General features: G+C 38.4%; 1 protein-coding gene across 3 annotated transcripts in view; it reads right to left on the reverse strand.

The window, feature by feature from the left end:
• LOC130427167 (potassium voltage-gated channel subfamily H member 7-like) overlaps window positions 1-4,903 on the reverse strand; it is a 56,016-nt gene extending 51,113 nt beyond the window's left edge. For all 3 annotated transcript variants that reach the window (XM_056754291.1, XM_056754289.1, XM_056754288.1), the window contains exons 1-2: window positions 4,490-4,903; window positions 3,427-3,657 (exon numbers count right to left, since the gene is read on the reverse strand). In XM_056754291.1, coding sequence (XP_056610269.1) covers window positions 3,427-3,657; window positions 4,490-4,565 — 307 coding nt within the window. In that variant the 5' untranslated portion in view covers window positions 4,566-4,903. The remainder of the gene's footprint in view (window positions 1-3,426; window positions 3,658-4,489) is intronic.
• Window positions 4,904-19,722: the final 14,819 nt, after the last annotated feature.

A 19,722-nucleotide genomic window follows, 5' to 3' on the forward strand; every position in this document is an offset into this window, starting at 1 on the left:
CATAAAACATGGCCGAAATGTATTCATACTACTCATACTATATGGAACGAACTGTTTTATCGGCCGATTGGTAGGTACTGTAAACTGGTAAGTGTATATATAAACCATCATGAGCTGGCGGTGGAGTGTCAGGGCATGCTGGTGGAGAGATTCCATTAACACTGCACACGTGCTGACATCTCATTATGCTCCACAACAGCGTTCTGACATCAGAGCCCATTACCCACAAACCCCTTCATCCGCACAGTGCTCTGGAAGTACTAAATAAACCCACCTTACCCAGGGTCACGACAGATTTGCGGTGCGGTCATGTGTGTTGTCGGCTGAACGAGACCGCTGAATGAGTCTGGGCTCGTAGACACGCATTGATTTGCTTCCACAGCGACTTAGGGATTGCAAATCGATTCAATGTAAAGCCGCTTGTTAAAACGGTGTTCGGGGGCAAGAGGTGTCTTGTGTGAAGTCTTTACGAATCGTAACAGGCAGGCAGTCATCCGTAAGGGGCTGCCGGCTGTCTTTTTACTTTGTTATTATTTTGATTAAATGTTTAAATGTTTGCCGGTTCCTGTCTCCTTCCTTCCTTTTATTGAACTTTGCTACACCAAACAACTCTTGGCCTCCATTGACTTGAATTGTATGAACACAAAACCAGAAAGTCATTTCTCAAAATGTCTTCTTTTGTGCTGAACCACATGAGGCTGAATAAATCCTAACAGAAATTATTTTTGGGTGATCTGTACCTTTTAGTAATTTAATGCCTGTATTTTGGTTTAAAGTTGTATTTGAACATTAATGATATCGATTTCAATCGTATTGTTAGTTTTTTTATTAAATGATTATAACTTTCATTTATTTGTGCTCTTTGTGGTGCACAATGCAAATATGCACTTTTTTGTAATATTCAAACTGGATAAAGCATTTTTATTGGCAATGAATTTAATATGAAGATTGTCAATTTCGCCACCGTTACGCTTGCCGATGATTCACAGTGATATCTGCTGATACCAATTCTGAAGATTTCATTAATATTTCAATTAAAATCAAACATTCCAACGAGCCGTGTAATAATTTAATATATACCAAACTGTCTGCAAATTTACAGAAAAGTATTCAATTTTGTTTTATTCCAGCCGCCTCTAAGGTCTATAACACGGTAACTTGTTTAGGATTTGTCGAGCAAAACAAAGCCTCTGAGATGGTGATCAGCCCATTTCAAAGGCCCTCGTGTCTTAAACAGGATCAGTTCTCTTCATCGAGGTGCTTTATATCTCTCAAATTTAATCACACCTTCTTTATAATTCATATCATCGGATGAATAGCCAGCACTAGGTTGGTAGAGTAGGGCTGATGTCTCAGGTGAGCTCAGCTGATGTGATGTATTGTTGGCCGTGTGTACACGGTGTTGAGTTTCACTCTCGACTGATGGCTCTCTTAAACCCAACCTTTAATGATTCCTTAATGAGACTCGGTCTGCCTTCAGCCCCACTTTTACACCAGTGAAAACGCTGCTCAATAATATCCATGTACAGGGGGAATAGCTGTTTAAATAACCTTCCTTTTCACACCCGCTGCTATTAAACTGCTTTATTCGTCTGATACGGCGATAATGATGGCACCTCTGCTATTAAACAAAAGATTTTTATACATGCATCTCTAGCTGGGGCTATTAGAATTGTAATATACCTCCTCTATGAGCTGGGGGAACAATTTATGCATTCTCCCCGTATGTAGCTTTTCAAGATGCCTGTCGTGTGGTTGGAACAAATGAAATGGTTATAAATCAAAAAGCATTCTCTTAAGTAACCAATAACCAATGCTTTTTAAGATGCATGGAATTTGTATTTTGTTCTAACATTGTTTTGGTTTTCCCTACAGGAAGGAGAAACGCTGAAGAGATGCTCAAGCTGTGCCCATTTCTGCACAGTTCTCATGCATCTGGATTTTTTGCTGGATCTACGATAAGTAAATGGTTGTCGTTGTTCTACGATCGACTTATAACATCGTTTAGCAGTTAATTGAAAATATACGATCATTGCCATATGGCAACTGGGAGCCATTATAGACGAATTGCTGTGTTGCCATATGGCAGCTCTGTAGCACAATGGTACTGCACTAATGCTTTTCCTCATTACGAGTTTTCATTGATGGAGGCAAGACCTATATTAGTGCATTTACTTAATTGCTTGAAAGCGTTTACAAAATGGTTGTATTTATGTTGACACAATTATGATTTATTTTAACGCAAACAATACTTATAAATCAAAACTAGAATTTGAAATGTTCTAAAAGAAATCCAAATCGCTGCTGTCCTTCTGATACCTTGTATCTCCATATTTCGTGATTTTTATTTTTGGCCATAATAAGTAATTATTATTAGGCCCCCTTTATGTTTTTATTTTCCATTTTCTGAATAACTGAGAATTTGGACATCCGAGGTTTCAAGAGGACAGTGACGAAATCTTGCTTTTTACATGGTTTAATAAGCGGTTACCACATTTCGAGTGGTTGCTGGTGGGTTGTATTCAGTTGCTAGGGAGACGTCCAAGTTTCTATAAAGTTCTGGGTTCTACTTTAGAGACAGTTCTGTATCATATGCTGTGGGGCTAGTTTCTAGAAATCTTAAAATAGAAAATAGTAGGTTATGGATTGAACAAACCAACAGCATAAGAAATAGAAATAGTGCTTGCTTTAAAGTAGCATTATTGATAACATATTTTACATCAGAAATCAAAGTCTAATGGAAAGCCATGTTACATTATTAGAGCAAAATTCGCACTTTAGAGAGACACAGAGACCTCATGGCTCATCTAACACACGTAGACCTCTGGCACATCAGTTGTGTATCTTTCTGCGTAACTGTTCAAACGCTGCTAACATGAAGAGAGAGGAAACAGATCCGAGCTCTGAAAACAGACGCTGGTGTGTGTGTTCTCTTTAATCCTGTGTGTTTGAGGAGATTGGACAGGCTGAGGGCTGAATTTGACTGAGTAGCTCTAGGCGGGTGTAAGGATGCCCACATTAGAGGGTGTGCTTGACTGCACACTTCAGCTGAAATCAGCTTTCCTCCACACTAAATGAGACGCTTACGATATTTAAGAGAGAGAGAGAGATTTTCCAGTGACACACTACTCTCCTTTCTCTCCATTTCAAGACCGTGTGAGCTGCCTAACTAGACAGCATTTAAGACATCACAGTCACACTCCTGACAGCATGATTCAGTCTTCTAAGATATCTTCTTTTTGACAAATGCTAAACCAGCACCGTAAATATCCTTCACAGACCAGACAATCCCAGAATTCATCGTGTCACGCTCAAGGAAAGAAAACATGGTGAAAACTACAATCAGCAGTGGAGAGTATTTTAAGACAGTGCGGCTTGACAGACATCGGTACCGATGACCCAAAAGAAAAGCCAGTTTATACGTACCGTCCTTGCGGTGGTACGTGATGGTCACCTTCCGTTCATCTGACCCCAGGAGTGCTTGGGCCACCTGGGCCATCGCATGTCGCTTTGTTTGCTCCCCATGCAGAAAGTCACACGTACAAGGCTTCTGCATGATGTCCGGCCGTGAGAATCCTGTCATCTCGCAGAATAAGTCATTACAGTAAATAATAGCACAGTTCTGGACCCGGGCATTGGCTATGATAAACTTCTTATCTGTAAAAACAAACAAGTAAAACACAAGTGTAAGAATTCCAAATGTGTGTTTGGTTATGATGGCAATCCGCCGGTTTCTCTAGAAAATAGCTGGGTTGTTTGAACTCATGGTTGGGTTCAATTTGGAGGTTTTCAAGCTTTGTTTACACTCAACGATTGGGTTTGTTATATATTTATATAATAAATCATTTTATTATACTTTAACATGTGTTACTAGACTTGATTCTTTCTTTTTGTAATCTTCCAATATTTCATTAGATGCATTAATATATATGTGTACGTATAAAAACCGTGCATTGCATAAAGAGGTATACCGTGTACAGTATACGTGTAGCGGCGCGTGTTTTATCTCAATAGGAGCATGCTGTCATTCATACATTTCAATGCTATAGCACTGTGCATGTAAACATGGTCTTTTACAGATGTAACTGAACTGTAAACAGCAGCGATAAAAGCAAAGCTGTCGTGTGCCAGTCCTCATGTTTTCACAAAGAATGATATCCATTATCAAGAGAGCCTTTGTGTGCGTCTCTCTCTTTGTCCCTGACATTTCACTGATCCCCTAATGCTTCTCAAAATAATATTAGATAAAAATGTACATGTACAAGTTATGTTTATAGACTGCGATGCTATTGTTTCTGTATCGTTGTTGCGCCTCTATATTAAACAATATGGAACAAACAAAACAAAACTAGAGATTAAACAAAAAGAGATAAATATTTACTTTGTCTAAATGTTCAGGCTTAAACCTGCAAGCTGTATGCATTACTTCTTTATCACCACAATGATCCTGTGAAATGAAACGATCACATATTTGATGTGTTTTACTTACTCTGTCCCTCGAATTTCCGTATTATTATTCCAAGAAACGTGTTTTGAGGAGCGACATGACCTCTCCTTACAGGCATGATGACAACAGTCTTTAGATGTGCGCACGAAAACCCGTGTTCCTCCCCAAACGTCCACAAAGTTACATCTGAACCACGAGCTCTTTGTCAGATGTAGCGCGCGATTTCTCCACTTTCTGCCACCTTTCGTTGATGTTAACTCAGATGCGGTGGTTTTGGTCACACGCGCGTCGGAACCTTGGCTGAACTCCTCGAACCCGACACCGAGAGGAATCGGACGCGAGGACGACTCGGGTGAGATTCGGGTGTAGAAGCATCGCTGTCCGCGGATGGATGGAGTCCCGTGGTGGTGCTGAACGCGAACGGAAGACTGTGTGTTTATCCGCCTCTAGGGGCTGTGGTTGAGCTCCTCCGCCCCAGACTGAAACCAAACTCACCCCGGCGCAGATTCAGGCACATTGCGCTCGTTGCGTCCATGACGCGTAAAAGGGGGCAGAGTCACGGAGCTCGTGACTCGCTGCAGTTTCAGTAACCAAGTAGCTTAAAGTTTTTCCATAGCATTTTAAAAATGTGCATTGAACAAATTTCAGACAAAAATCTGAAAATATTGCACATCTGGATGTGAATCCCATGTAATGCACTGTATTTCACTTCGGATAAAAGCATCTGCAAAATGCATATCTGTATTTGTAAGAAAATAGAAATAGATCTGACATTTGACAAAAAAAACAAGGGTTGCAAAATAAAAATAAATATTCAAAAAAACATAATAATTCGCCATATAAATGGCGTTTTTATCAGCATGTGTCTATTGTAAAAAAAAACTACAGCCGCAAGTCCAGTGACCTGTCCATGGTGCTGAACACGCTCCAGATCTGCCCTCCAGTGTATCCACAACCTAAATGACCAGCAGGCCTCTATTTCACTAACCCTTAATACCCAGCCCTCGTAAACACGATGCAAATTTACTGAATGGGCTTTTCCACCACCGGGCGTCTGCATTAGTCCATATATGCCCTACTGGAGATTTTAAGCTAATCTCCAAGCTCGTGCTTCATGCGCACAGCTTCAACGGCAGTGAAAAAAGAAATCCAGAGAGAATGGAGAGATTGAAGACTGAAACATCTGTCCCAGTATTTCTGTGAGGGCTGAAAACCCATCTGCTCCATTGAGAAAAACAAGGGGCCGAACAGCATTGAAATGCAAACAACTGAAACGACAACAAAAAGCCCTTCACCTCACCCGCTGCTCTTTTCCCAAAATGCCCCGTCACATTTCAACCTTACTCAATGTTTGGTTTTGTTATAGACTTGTTTATCAGACATGTTAATGACTAATGACAAGTTGTACAATTACCTCAATCCAAAAAAGTTGGATGATACCAAGGCAAAGAAGCCCTTTCAAACACATTACAGAGTTATTGCTTTGGGTTTACCACTGATGTTGACACTGTTGGCGATGCTGATGCTTACAGAAAGCACTGGATGGGCATACTGTTGCTATAGTAACCCACTCAGACCAATAAAATGTTGTCTAAATGATCTAACTTTTCAGGTTGAATGCTATTAGAAAATGCATTACAGCAATGACAATATTGTCACGAATGCAAAACGATTGCAATAGTCCCGCCGTGCTTCATCTTTTGCACCTATATGTGTATTTTTCTTTCGATTTTGAGATGCGATGTGATTTGGATTCCATAAGTGAACACATAATGGTGACAACAGATCTGGAACGGCATCCTTCATAAAAGTCGAATGGTTTGCAGCACAGTTCATCCGCTGTGATAATGTACGTTTCTGAAAGTATAGCAACAGCATGAATGTTTCAGGGCGCTCTCAGCTTTTCCTCGAGTGAGAAGTGAGAGCTCTGTATGTGTGTGTGTGCTGAGCTGTCTGTCACGAGGAGATACAGAAGCACTCGAAAGATCTGAGAGCCTGTAATTTAGACCTAATGCGAGAAAATCACACCGAGATTGATATTCTCCTGGCACAAATGTGTGTGTGGAAGAACAGCATGAGCACACAGATGCTTGATATTGTGTGAAATATAGAAGTATATAAAGTCCCCAAACACTAGTCCATACAAACCTTTTGCATGTATACAAATGAAATGTGTCCTTTCATACATTTTTAACCAGTGAAGGTCAGCAGCTGATGTAAATGAACTGACAGGGTTCTTGCGAACTAAATTGCACGATGTACTTTTATCAGTACAGCCCTGTTGACTCTGGGGTGTGAGTTGATGCCGGGTAAAGGGGATGTTACTAATCCTGCGTGTGAGATTTAAATGAATCACAGTGTGAGAGAGAGCCTGTTATGATCTACAGTACACCCCATCTGGACAAGCCATTTCAAGCACAGCAGAGACATCTTTTTGTGAAAACTGTGTATCATTCGTAGGCTCTTAAAATGAATATCGGCATGTGACAATAGTTTTTAAGTTGATCAAATTAGACCCAAACAGTTTCAACAAATGAAACTTCCTTAATCACAACTAATAAACACTCCCTGTTTATCATAAACATTTACTCAGTAACTTTTAATCAAAGTAACTGAGTGCAGCTGTGAAACGTCAGTGGAGATCTGGCCCTCCGGGCTGAGACTGGTTTCTGGAGTTTTTTTTTTTCCATTTAGTTATCAATGCCACGGGGCATTGTTGACCGGCTTGCTCACCGGGAGACTGCATTTACAAGATATTTTTCGATATTATTCACTAGAATGATTTTGCTGGTTCTATAAACACCATAGTCTTTGCTGTGTTTTACATTTCGTGTAAACCACCATTTTTCTGTTTTTCTCCTGTACAGCTGCTTTGGAACAATCCACATTGTGAAAAGCGCTATATAATTTTTTTTTAATCGAATCAAAGTTGAGTTTCAAGTTCATTTATCATGTATATGCTCATAAACACACTATTAGAAAATAAGATACGGAACATGTCACTGGGACGGTACTCTTCAAAACGGTCATAATATAGACCGCTTAGGCTAAAAATGAGATTCTGCTCTGTTTTGGAGTCAGTCTCTCACGGCCAGTCAGTAAATTGCAGTTTAAATCTCGTCCGTGTTGGTTTCACGAGAGAGACTGGAAGTTTGCCACTCGGTACCTTTTTTTTAACCTTTTATGCATTTGGCAGATGCTTTTATCTAAAGCGACTTACATTGCATTATCCTATACATTTTGTTTCTAAGTATGTGCAATCCCCTGTGATTTAACCCACGACCTTGGCATTGTTGTCACCATTCTCTTACCACTGAGCTACAGTGAGCCACATCTTTTGCATCCTTTTTCTTGCAGAGTGCACACGTTATAAAGAAATCTTGGGATTTCTTTCTGAAAAAATAACTAGATTTAGAAGCTTAAAATGAGAAGTTTTGATGAAAAATAATTTTGACTTTGTCTGAATGTTAGATAAAGCAGTCTACTAAAGTAGGTGTGTGCTTTCTACATTTTCTTTTATGAAGTTCATTTCTGAGTGTCATGAAATTCCTCAGAATTCAAAAGCTATTAAGAAATCAAAATCGTCAATTATGCCTATGTTTGTTGTTGGGCCTCAGGAATGTGTACTTTTAAATATTTATACATCTTTATTGGTTGCATTTAGTGACACTTTTGCACTTTGCACAAGTTAAGTACAGTGTTTAGTGTTACTTAATGTCTACTATCAAATTCTAGGTCCTGAACTAAAGTAAAGTCTAGTGTCTCTGAGGCTATAGATAGTCTGATTGATCTGTTCGTGGCTAAATACAGGTACACCAGAATGAGGACATCTCCACACAGAGCCAGGTAAACAGAGCGATCTCGCTGTCGCGTTTGACCTTCAATATATAAATGTTTAAACTTTGCAACGTTTTCCTCACAGGGACGACACTGAAGCAGCCATGTGAATCTGGATGCTTTGGGCCGAGGTACGCTGGGACCCAAACAGTGTCTTTGAAAATTCATTTTTGTTATCTAACAGTCTGTCGGTGCTTCCAGACATTGAGCAAACAATCCCAAACTGCCTTTGCAACCCTCTCGCGATGCCTTAGAAACCAGACATCCTAGCCTCTGCTTAGCCCTTAGTATGGCCTTAGTAACCACACAGAATGCCTTAGTGACTGCATAGCATCATTGTAGTAACTACCCAGGTTCCCTAGCAACCAGTCAGAACGCCATAGTTACACCCTGATGGGCATCTGGAACTTCATAGCATCACGGCAGTGGGATCTCATGTGCAACCACTACACGTATGTTCTACCGAAAACATGATTTAGTTGACTTTGTTCCTCCTTATGCCTACTGTGATGGATTCAGTGAAAGAGAAAGAGAGAGCTATGCTGGGTTGCACTGCTCTTGATTGATTCAAGAAGCCGACGCTCTTCTTCGTGACAGGCCGCGATTGGACGTTCATTTTCTCTTAATCTTTGGGAATGAGAAGCGATTGAAAAGCAGCAGGAGAGAGGAGCAGCTAATCCACCTCTCACGTCAGGGAGCCCATCTCTGTGATGCTGAGACCACTTCTTCTCGTCTGTACCTCCGATGTCTCTCATGGTCTCTCTCTCTCTGTCTCATCTGCTGGCGTCCATCATGATTAAGCTCAATGCCATCAGCCTTTTCTATAACAATACACACGGATTTGTTTGGGCTATATCTCCATTTCCCTTCTACCCGGCCGTGCTGTCATCGACGGAATCTCTGTTACCAGCTCTCCTTTCCACTAAATGTGAGCTAAAATTGTAAGACGGTTACACAACGTAGTCGTAATTCTGATCCACGTTATAAAATAAAGCTTTTGCAAAACGCAGAAGAACGCCCACCTCAGACTACCAATAGATTAACTATATTTTCTTCCCGAATGAGCACTTTGTTTTCCATGTTTCCATCCCATTCTTTCATAACTAGTGTTATCATTAAACTTTGAAGTCATTTGCATTGTTTTTTAAACTAGCAACCAGACATTGTTGTTCCGAAATATTTACAAAGTTTGTCTGATATTGCGTTTATAAAAATGTCTCCAAAATCTGCAAGTTGGATTTAGCAAGTTGGATTTGGGATCTTAAAAGTGTGTGTACGCAGGCATTGTTTACAGTGTACAGTGCAAAAGCTTCCCTTTTTTTCCGTTCATTTAGAGAGGTGATAAGCGTCTCACCATGCAAGAGGTTCTATCTTTAGAGAGGAGAGACTGTGTCCCGTGGGAAGAGGCCACAATGTACACTCGCAAGAACAGACACATCCCGCCTGTCACGCGCCGATAGCGCAGCCACCCCGTCATAAAACTCTTCCGTCTCTCTCCTCTATTCTCTCGTTCGCCGTCTTGTCAGCTGTCAGCTACAGATGGTGTCATAGCCCGTCGTAAACGTTTTCTTGTTTTTATCTCTCTCTCTGCCATCACCTTTCCTTTTACCTCCGACACTATTCTTTTGTGTTGTATCACCTGCTGGTTTAACATTTTGTGATTTAGAGAGAGACTTTGAGGGTGGGATCTCTCTGATGAGGTTATCTGGGTTGTTGAGAGGGCACGGCAACCCCCATGTCCTCAAGTCTGGCATCTCTCCAGTGTCGTCCTGCTGGAGAAATTGTCCGCTAGATTGAAAACACATGTTAGCACTTAATACCACAATTGATAACATGCTTGAGTGTCCAGATTATGGTCACACATAGGAGTGTCTGTCTATTGAAACAATTTACAGGAATCTCTGTATACAATATCAAAGTTTCCCTAACAACAATGTACACCAATAACAATGATATTTATGTTTTTAGTGTGTTAGTTAGCAGTGTTTTTATTAATAAAACAATATTATTCTTAATATGGTTTAAATCATGGCTTCATCTCACTTTGGAACCATATTCTTCAAATGTACTTTAACTATATAATTCTCTTAACTATATCATTCTCTTAAAAACTGTATTAGAAATGAATGAAATATACTTGGCAATAATCACCGTTCACATGAATGAAATCATGTTTTAGGATTAACGGGACGCAGGATTACCTGTGATGATTGTGTACAGTACAATTAGGTCAGACACACACAGGTCTCATGAACGATTCTCTCTGCTCCAGTATGAATGTAGAAACTCATGTATTTTTAGACCTGGGCTGACGGGGCTGTAGTCCTGAATCTTTTCTGGGTAACCCTGGATGTTTTTCAGGCACAAGGGTAAAGTGTACTAATTTTTATAAGGGTCATTTTTGGACAAGTTACAGTACATCAGTGTTTAACTTGGCTCTTATCACCAAAAAAGTGCTCAATTTTATAGTTTTATTTTTTGCATTTTACACTCCTCATTTAAAGAATTCCATTTTTTTAAATTATTTATTTATTTTGTATTATTGCTTAAAAATATACAGTACTAAGTACAGAAAATTACAAATAAAATAACCAGGGGTAAAGAGTTAATAAATCCTATGAACAAATCAAGAGAATTAAATAACATGATAGAAAGAAAAATAACTAAATACCGATAGTTTTTTGCAGCTTTTTTGTTCTGAGACAATTAAATTTACAGTAGGGATTTTTTCAATTTATTTCATAAAAAGAAAAAACAAGTTTTTTCTCTAAATTTAAGTACAGTTTTTTTATCATGCTGTCAAGGTTTGGGGATATGAGGACTTTTGAGGCACAAAGTCGATAAATCTGAAAAATGTGAATGCAAATTATTTATAGGTATTTATTTATACATCATTTTATTAAATAATAAAATAAAGTTGATTTAAATGTTTTGTTTAATTATTGATTTAAGTATTAAAAGCTTAAATAAAAACCCTAAAATGTACCTCTGGTTTTATATTATGACTCTGTTGGGCCCAGAATATTTCTTAAGGCCATTGATAACTTTCAAAATGAAAATCCTTCATTATTTACACGCCCTCTTGTCATCTCAATCCTGTATGACTTCCTTTCTTCAGCAGAACACAAAAGATATTTTGAAAATTGTTGGTAATAGAAAACCGATGGTCCCAAGTGACCTGCATTGATTTTGTAGAAGTCCCTGCGAGGACAAAGATTTTTTGGTTACCAGCATTTTTCAAAATAGCTTCTTTTGTGTTTTGCAGAAGAAAGAAAATCACACAGGTTAAAAATGACAAAATGGCGATTAATTGATGACAGAATTTACATTTTGAAGGTGAACTGTTCCTTTAAAGATATAGTTCACGCAGAAATGAATATTCTGTCATCGTTTACTCACCATGAGGGTGTTCAAACCTTTGTTAATTTGTTTGTTCTGCTTAACAGAAAGGTAGATATTTGAAAGAACGTCAGTAACCGAAAAGATCTCATCCCCCATTTACTGCCATAGTAGGGAACATAAATACTCTTGGATTCAATGGGGGATGAGATCTGTTTGGTGACTTATTTCTTTCTCTGTGTTCATCAGAACAAATAAATGTATACAGGAACAATCTGAGGGAGAGTAAATGATGACATCATTTTCATTGTTGGTTGAATATCGCTTTAAGTCAAGCAAGACCCGAGAACTTTTTGTGTTTCTCACTTTTGCCTGTCATGGTAACAAAGCTTGCATGAAAATGACGCATCTTTAATCATGAACAATATCGATTCATTTTTGTGAAAATTAAGGCTGATTTTTAGAACATGTTCATGCCACAGAGTCTGTGTCTTTGATTTATGGGGGAAGACTTTAAACTCCTGAACACATATTTATCCCACTGAATCAAACACAAAACCAAGCTCAATGTACTGTGTGTTTTCAATGGGCTTGTTACCTCGCCCTCATCTGTGTCTGACCTGGCCCCCGCCATTGCACACGTAACCATAGTAACCGCCCTGCACCATCACAGCCTGCTTTTCCTCAATGCAAATTGACTTTGTGCTTCAAAAGACTCCCAGATCCTCCACCTGTCGCAGCGTGATCAGAAAACTGCCCTTCCCAATGAAACAGCCCAGATACAGTGTCACTTTTCCACAGTGAAATGATTCTGACTTTCTGCTCAGGTGTGTAAATGTTTACTTCACAGCTTCTCAATCGGCGCGTCAGGTCTCTTCATACAGGGTTCTGGACAGCAAGAAAGGTAGTGAAATGCAAAGAATAAAATGCAACTTTTAATAGGGAGGAAAACTCAGTATTAATTCACTTGCAGGAATGATACACATGAGTTGTTTTATGCTGTGAATTTTTAGCAGCTTATAGTATAAAAACAATTGAAATTCTGAAGATGTTAAGAAAACAAAATTATCAGTTGAATAAAAATTGTCTGTAATTTAGCAGTTAATGCTAATGCATAAATTCTGTGTTTGGTTGCCACTTGATTTGTCCAATGTAAAATCTGGGTCCTAAAGCAGAAGCAGCAGAAACACTGATTTGATCAAAATTTGATGTGACGCCTCCCATGATAAAGTGAATCCGCAGTAGCCATTTTTGTATTTATGGAAGAAAGAAGTGTTAGAATAAAATGATCCAGACACTAAAACATACGCACACTGTTTGTCTTTCTGTAGCGTGGCCCTCGGAGGACCGTGGGATTGTGGGTAGTCTGTCTGTCTCCACAACAGTACGTCTGGCCGGCAGCCAAAGATATGTCTCTAAGGATGTTTCTACGCTTGAGTGAACAAAAATCAGACCGTTTTTAAGTTGACCAAAAAAGAAAAGAGTGAAAAAGATCCTAGTTATAGTCACACTGCCTCCCCAGTCTCAGTTTGGTTTCTTCTTGGTACAACACCGTCAGACCCCTTAAAAACCCTTTAAATGTTTATTTCGGTTTTCCACCTAACTGCTAAAATGATTTTTTAATGCTAAATCTCAAAAAATCCATAAGTTGAATGTGGCAGTTTTAACAGTTTCAGGAGGAGAAGCATAGGATCAATGCAATAATATTGCAAATAATACTGAAATGCACTATACTGCGCTTTCCTTTAATAATATTAAAAGTGAACTAGAAGTTTGGCTGATGTTATTTATAGTATAGAAGTGTTTAGAGTGATTCCTCCATAGGAACATCATCGTGTCAATGTGATAAAAGTTCTGTCAAGCAACTTTTGTTTGACTCATTTTTTATGATGCTGGGTGGAAAAATATCTGGGTTCTTGCTGCCATCTAGTGGACGTTGTGCAGTTAACAGCCACACCAATAAACCTCATCATCATCACCCACTGTTTTTAACCATTTTTATATAGTTTTAATTTGAAACACGATGTAAACAAACATGACATTTGGTATCTACATTCATTTAATAAAGTGAACTACTACAACTAAAAAATATTTCCTATAAAGCAAGTCTGTCGAGAAACGTTCTTTAAGCTACTTTTCAAGCATGCAGTGGTAAGATGCCTACGTAAGAAATAACAAGAAAGCATCAAACATTTTAACAGACATTTTGTACGACAAGTAGCAAAAATACGGCGATGCAACGTACACAGTTGACACTGCAGTGACCTCATGACCTTTCACCCGTTCCCTTTTCGACCTATGACATACAACGGCCGTAAAATACTTTACTAGGGTGTTGTTGAACAATGTAGAATTCACCACAAATAACAGAATGCTCGGTAAACTTATACACTTGATAGATATATTTATTTTTTTTAATGTCTGAGATTGTCCACTCCCTAAGACTTTAAGTTTAAACTGCGCAGGTTTTGCGCATGCGCGGTGTCATGCTACGTTTCAGCTGCTGATTTTGAAATCGGACATTTGACATTTTGGGCATTTTTATACGTTTTATTAAAACAAAACGGAAGTTTAACACAAACGACAATCTCTTGTCTTTAGCAAATCTTTTGATGGTGCGTGAGGTACAAATGAAGTGTACTTGGGTAAGGAGACAACGTTTAATGAGATAGTTTAGGTTAAGAAACACAAATGTGAAGAAACCAAGGAAGGTAAATATGTCTTTTTCTAGTAATACTGTTGTATTATATAACAAGCTTGCAATTTCAGTCTAAGTAAATAGGTATTTGTAAGTGTATCATTAGTTTCCCAAAACCATTTTCGTATTTTATTGCATTGCCATAAAACCGTTTTAAGAATGGAAAAATGCTTATTTTACCGTTTGAGGTTTTTTTTGTCATGTCTTAGACCTAATTGTGAAAATATGAACGCATCATTTTGTAATGTTCTGTAATGTGATTTGGTTCGTAGCCAGCAGGGGCAGCAAAGAGACCCTTTACTCTCATTCAGCAATTATGTAGTGTGCACTGTGGATTTCACTTGTTTTAATTCTGCTTTAATGGGCAATGAAAAGGCCTCATTGAGTCATTACTATAAGGATCTGAATTAAAAGCTTTACTGAGTCTAGAAACCACGCGGAGAACTCTTTATATTAATGACTTAAGTTATTGTAAACACAAATATATATGCATGCATGCACATGCCTGCATATCCTGCTATTTAACGATGGAGAGTGTTGTGAATAATAAAATTGTGCTTTGCATTGTGTAAGATGGCTTTCAAATTTTACAAGCCTTTTTCAGTTTTCTATTGGTGATGCTAAGGCATGCATTACTTTTTGTATTGCACTCGGGTTGGCAATGTGATATAAACTTGCATCTTTTCTTGCTGTTACGTTTAAGGCAGGTGGTTGTCTTGACTATGAAAGCAACGCCCTAGCAGCTCATTAATAGCAACAACCCACAACACCTATGTTATTGTCCCAAGTCCTCTCTGTGTTTTTAATTGCATCTCACATTCACATTATGTTTTAAACGAATCCTTTACATCAATAGTGTATAAAAACATCAGATCCTTATTTTCAGTCGAAAATAATAGGCCTGTACAGAAATCTCAGGGCACAGTTAAACTAGGCCATGTTTAGGGGCTTTCGTGATAATATCATTATTATCCAGACATATTACAAGTAAAAATTAGCTCATATGCCGGAGAAGCTCATCACCTCCTCTAGTATGATTGTACCCATTAGAGTCATGAAACAGGCCCCTGATGGATGAAAAAAGGCCCAATATTAACACAATTCTGTACAGAAACACACTGTTTTACAGCCAGCCTCTGACTATATTATCTTTAATAAAAAAGAAAAATACCAGTCATAAAGAAAATAGCCTCCCCCACAGAATAGTTCATTTTCCTGCCTGCAGAAGCTATTAGTTTCTCCCACTGCAGAGCAATTTACATCTTCATAAACAATTACAGTCCTGCTTGGGCAATTTACGCCATTGTTTTAAGCACATCGTGCAGCCAAAATTAATATTCCAGGCCGATGGAGCAGAAGTGGAGGGGTCATTAGCTGAGCTCTCAGATTCACGCCGTCTGCCTGGGAGAAGCCCACCAAATGTTGTGGTACAAAATACAGTAAACCTCCGACTACACATTCAGGATCTACTGATAAATCCTCAAAAATTATTAATAGGCCATTAACGTTAATAGAAGTCTGCGTTAGGCTAGTTCTTGTGTCGTGAACAGGAAGAGAATTTAGCATGTGAATGAGATTCCTAAATTAGGTTGAGCAGATAGACGTATTAAATATTTATGCTGGCACCGTATGAGATGGTTCATAGTGTCTTTAAAAGCGGCGGAACAATGCTAATGTAAATCCTTCATGGTGTGCTGTGAAAACAGCAGAAAAAAATGTGAAAACGAGCTTACAATGGAAGAGCATTAAATAAAGGATTTAAAAAAGGGGGAAAATGAAAGCAAACCAAAATGTGTAGTTGAAGAAGATGGTGGGACATAGGAAAAATGTAGAAAAGATACGACCACTGAAGATAGGTCTCTCTTAGGACGTGTTCACACTTGACTTCTTTGTTGAAGCTACTAGCGTGTGTTTTACACTATAATCCTATGGAGAAAACCGTGTTTTTTAAAAGCCAGCACCTTTTTCTGCAACTCAGAGCGACTTTTGAGGTTGAACTTTTCTGAAGAAAAAATGCCTTTTTCTCCCTTCTCACAGATAACCAAAGGCAGAGACCTGTCGTTTCCATAACAACATGCAAGGAAAGTGATTGGTCGAGAAGACTCAAGCTCGAAATAATTTAATGGTGGCAAAAACGGCCGCTGTAGCATTGTTTTGTATATAACTTCTGATCGCCTGTCTAGCGAGAAATGAGTATTGTAGTTTTAAATATGTGATTGGTCAGTGCAAAGACGCTCTCCGATGGCTGCTATTTGTAACCAAAACATGTCAAATGTGAACACGGCCTTAGGCCATGAACACACTTGACACCTTTTTTGGTAAGAAAAAGTTGACAAAAGCACTTTTTAAGGGGAAATAATGCTGGCAGCGTTTGGTGACAAACAGCAGCTGAATGCCATGACTTTGACGTCAGCGTCTGTGCACAAAGACAGCCCAGAGAAACAGAAAGGCAGTGTAACAGAAGTCTTTTTGAATTACAAACAGAGAGGCGTCTTTGCAAAAACTAATCACATATTTAAAAACTATAATACTAATTTCTCAATGGAAATGCAGCAAAAGTTATTGAAAGTGAAATGTCAATTTACATTTATACAAAACTATGCTACAACCGGTGTTTCGGCCGCCATTTTTTTTTTTCAAGCCTGATCCTGCTGGACCAATCACCTCCTTTGCATGTTGTTATGGAAACGACACACTACTCGCTTGTCATTGCTTAGCTGTGAAAAGGAGCTTGACGTAAGGCATTTTTTTTTCAGAAAAGTTGAACTTAAAAAGACGCCCTCAGCTGCAGAAAAAGATGCCGGCGCTGGCGTTAAAAAAAGCGCTCTGGACATTTTTTTAAAACACGGTTTACTACATAGGATTATAATGTAAAACAGACACTGGCAGCTTCATAAAGAAGTCAAGTCTGAACACGACCTTAGGCTGTTTTATACAAATATAAATTTTAATAACAGATTTTTCTACATTTTTGCTGTAACACCGTAGGACACATGGTACGGTTTAATGTCAATGTAAATACCTCGTTCTAAATTTCAGAACTGAAGATGATTGGTGCTTAAGTGACTTCTTGATTTAAATCGAAAGTAAACCTGTATCTGTCCTTTACTATCACAACCTTCTACAAACACCAACGTACGTGCACACCTGTCCTCCTCTTTCTGTTCTCGCATTGACCTCTGTCAATCACAGAAAGAGGAGGTATATGATCTCGGATCTCTTCTCTTATTGGCTGGAAGTTTCTTATGATGCTATTTGATGCTTCTCATCCGGTTAACTCTTAAGATTCTGTAAGCTATATATTATATATAAAAAAATGGTTCTAAATTTTCAAAATTGTAGTCTGGTTTTATTTATTTACTTTTGTAGGTCATAGTTTTGTGTATGCATAGCTTGGCTTTTATTCTCCATGTGCTTTGTGGGTTGCTTTTTCTTCTGATAAAACTTGTTGTCTGGAAACATTTTATAAGCTTATTATGTTTATACAGAAACTGTTTAGGCTATATATTTTGCAATGAGGTTTCACAACACCATCAGGACAATTGACTTGATCTGCGATGGGCATTAGCTAGAAATGTGAAGTTTCATTTTGTTGCACAAGGGGGCAGTGCTTGGTAAACAAAAGTGACAGTTGTTATGGACCTGTCATCATATCTCTCTTTGTCCTCTTCATAATGGCCCCATATGCTAAAGAGGTCAGTTTAAGGTTTCTTTCCTCAACTCTTTTCAAACCTAGTGGTTCCATGTGGAAATCTGTCGGGTTATGATAATATTTTTACAAAACTTGTATTGTCTTAAATCCAGGTTTTTCTCAGACAAAGATGGGTAAAAGATAGGAGGGGTATGGGAAATGCCAAGGTATGTAACATTCATATCATTTAAATAATAAATCAGCGTAAGGTAAAGACTGTGGCGCGACTTTATGAATATTTAAAACGGGGAGTTTACAGATCAGAATGTTGACAGTGGATGAATACTAATTTTCCTGCTCCTGCTATCTGATGAGGGGTTAAACTAGACGCTGGATACATTATTCATTTTCTTTCTTCCTGTTATTTTCGCACCTTTGATAGGTTTTCTTTGGTCAGGCCACTTCTGTATATTTTACTGTTTTATCTGAAAAACAGCGGGGGAAAAAAAGAATTTCCCCTGAAATATTAATATATCAGAATCTTGGCATGTCAATGAGAGAACAGACAGGTAGAGTGTGTTTTACATAACAATTCAGGTGAAGATAAAGTTCACCTCCCCGCGAACACAGCCGGCAGCGCCAAATGTCTCCGGTCCATGTGTGTCCACTGTTAATCTAGCCGTGGACGCGTGGTAATTTGGGTTGTAAATGGGTAAACACTGCGGCGGGCTGAAAGAGCCGGATGGATGTGTAGAGCAGGGTTCCCACGGCCAAATCTTGAAAATATATGAGAATTTTTAAATCATTCAGTGCTGTAAAATATTTTTTTTATAGGCGCTTTCAGCGGAAACAATAGAAACAAATGTTGGCCCAAATGTAACTTCCGGTGGACTCAGAAGAATCAATAAGTGAAGTAGTTTTTAGTGAATGTTAAATAATAAATATACAATATTTTAATATAAAATGAAATGTTAGATTATTAGAATGTTAGAAGTTAACTTTGGGCCAGTTGTGTGCGTCCGATGAAACCTTCGATAAATATATCATTCAGTTTCTTTTAAAATGACAAGTATTTGGACATCTAAACCACATTTTATTGAACAAGTAAAATATTAAAGTTTGTTGTTTAAAGGTCCAAACTTTTTGGGTTAAAATAAGCAACAAATTGTTAAGTACATTCAAATCTGTGTTCGAAGATGTCTCCTTACCAAGATTCTTAATGGTGAATGATTTAGTAATGACAGATTTTGAATTGATTTATATTTTTAGCTTCAAGTCAGATTTCGTGGGACGTGTCGTGAAAGTTATGTAAAGATACCTTCAGTTGTATGTTTCAAACAGAGATGGCAAAAGAGCTATAACTTTTCTTCAAATTCTTCACATTTTTGCAAAGACCGTTCTGAGGATATAAATCTTTTTGTGGATATCCTAGCAGATCAATCACAAGTGCAACTTACTGTTTGATTCCCGGAAAGTGTCCGAGTAATATATTGTTTTATCATTTTAAGAGACTAGCGCTTCACACACAGCTGGCAATACAACCCAAATGATTTCTGAAGTCCAGAAATCACACATGATGGAAAATTCATCGGTGAAAAACCCTGACGGATTCCAGCGGACGCAGAGCGCTTCCAGCGTTATCCGTCGCTGCTTTGCAAGCGAGAGGAAACATGCTATTTCTTTTGTCGGATCATAATTCCTGTTCTTTCTTTGGGAAGGTGTGTTTTACTTGAAAATGCAAAAAGAATGTAGCAGAGAGAACGGGGTGGG

The sequence above is a fragment of the Triplophysa dalaica genome, chromosome 8, assembly GCF_015846415.1.
Source record: "Triplophysa dalaica isolate WHDGS20190420 chromosome 8, ASM1584641v1, whole genome shotgun sequence".
NCBI lineage: Eukaryota > Metazoa > Chordata > Actinopteri > Cypriniformes > Nemacheilidae > Triplophysa > Triplophysa dalaica.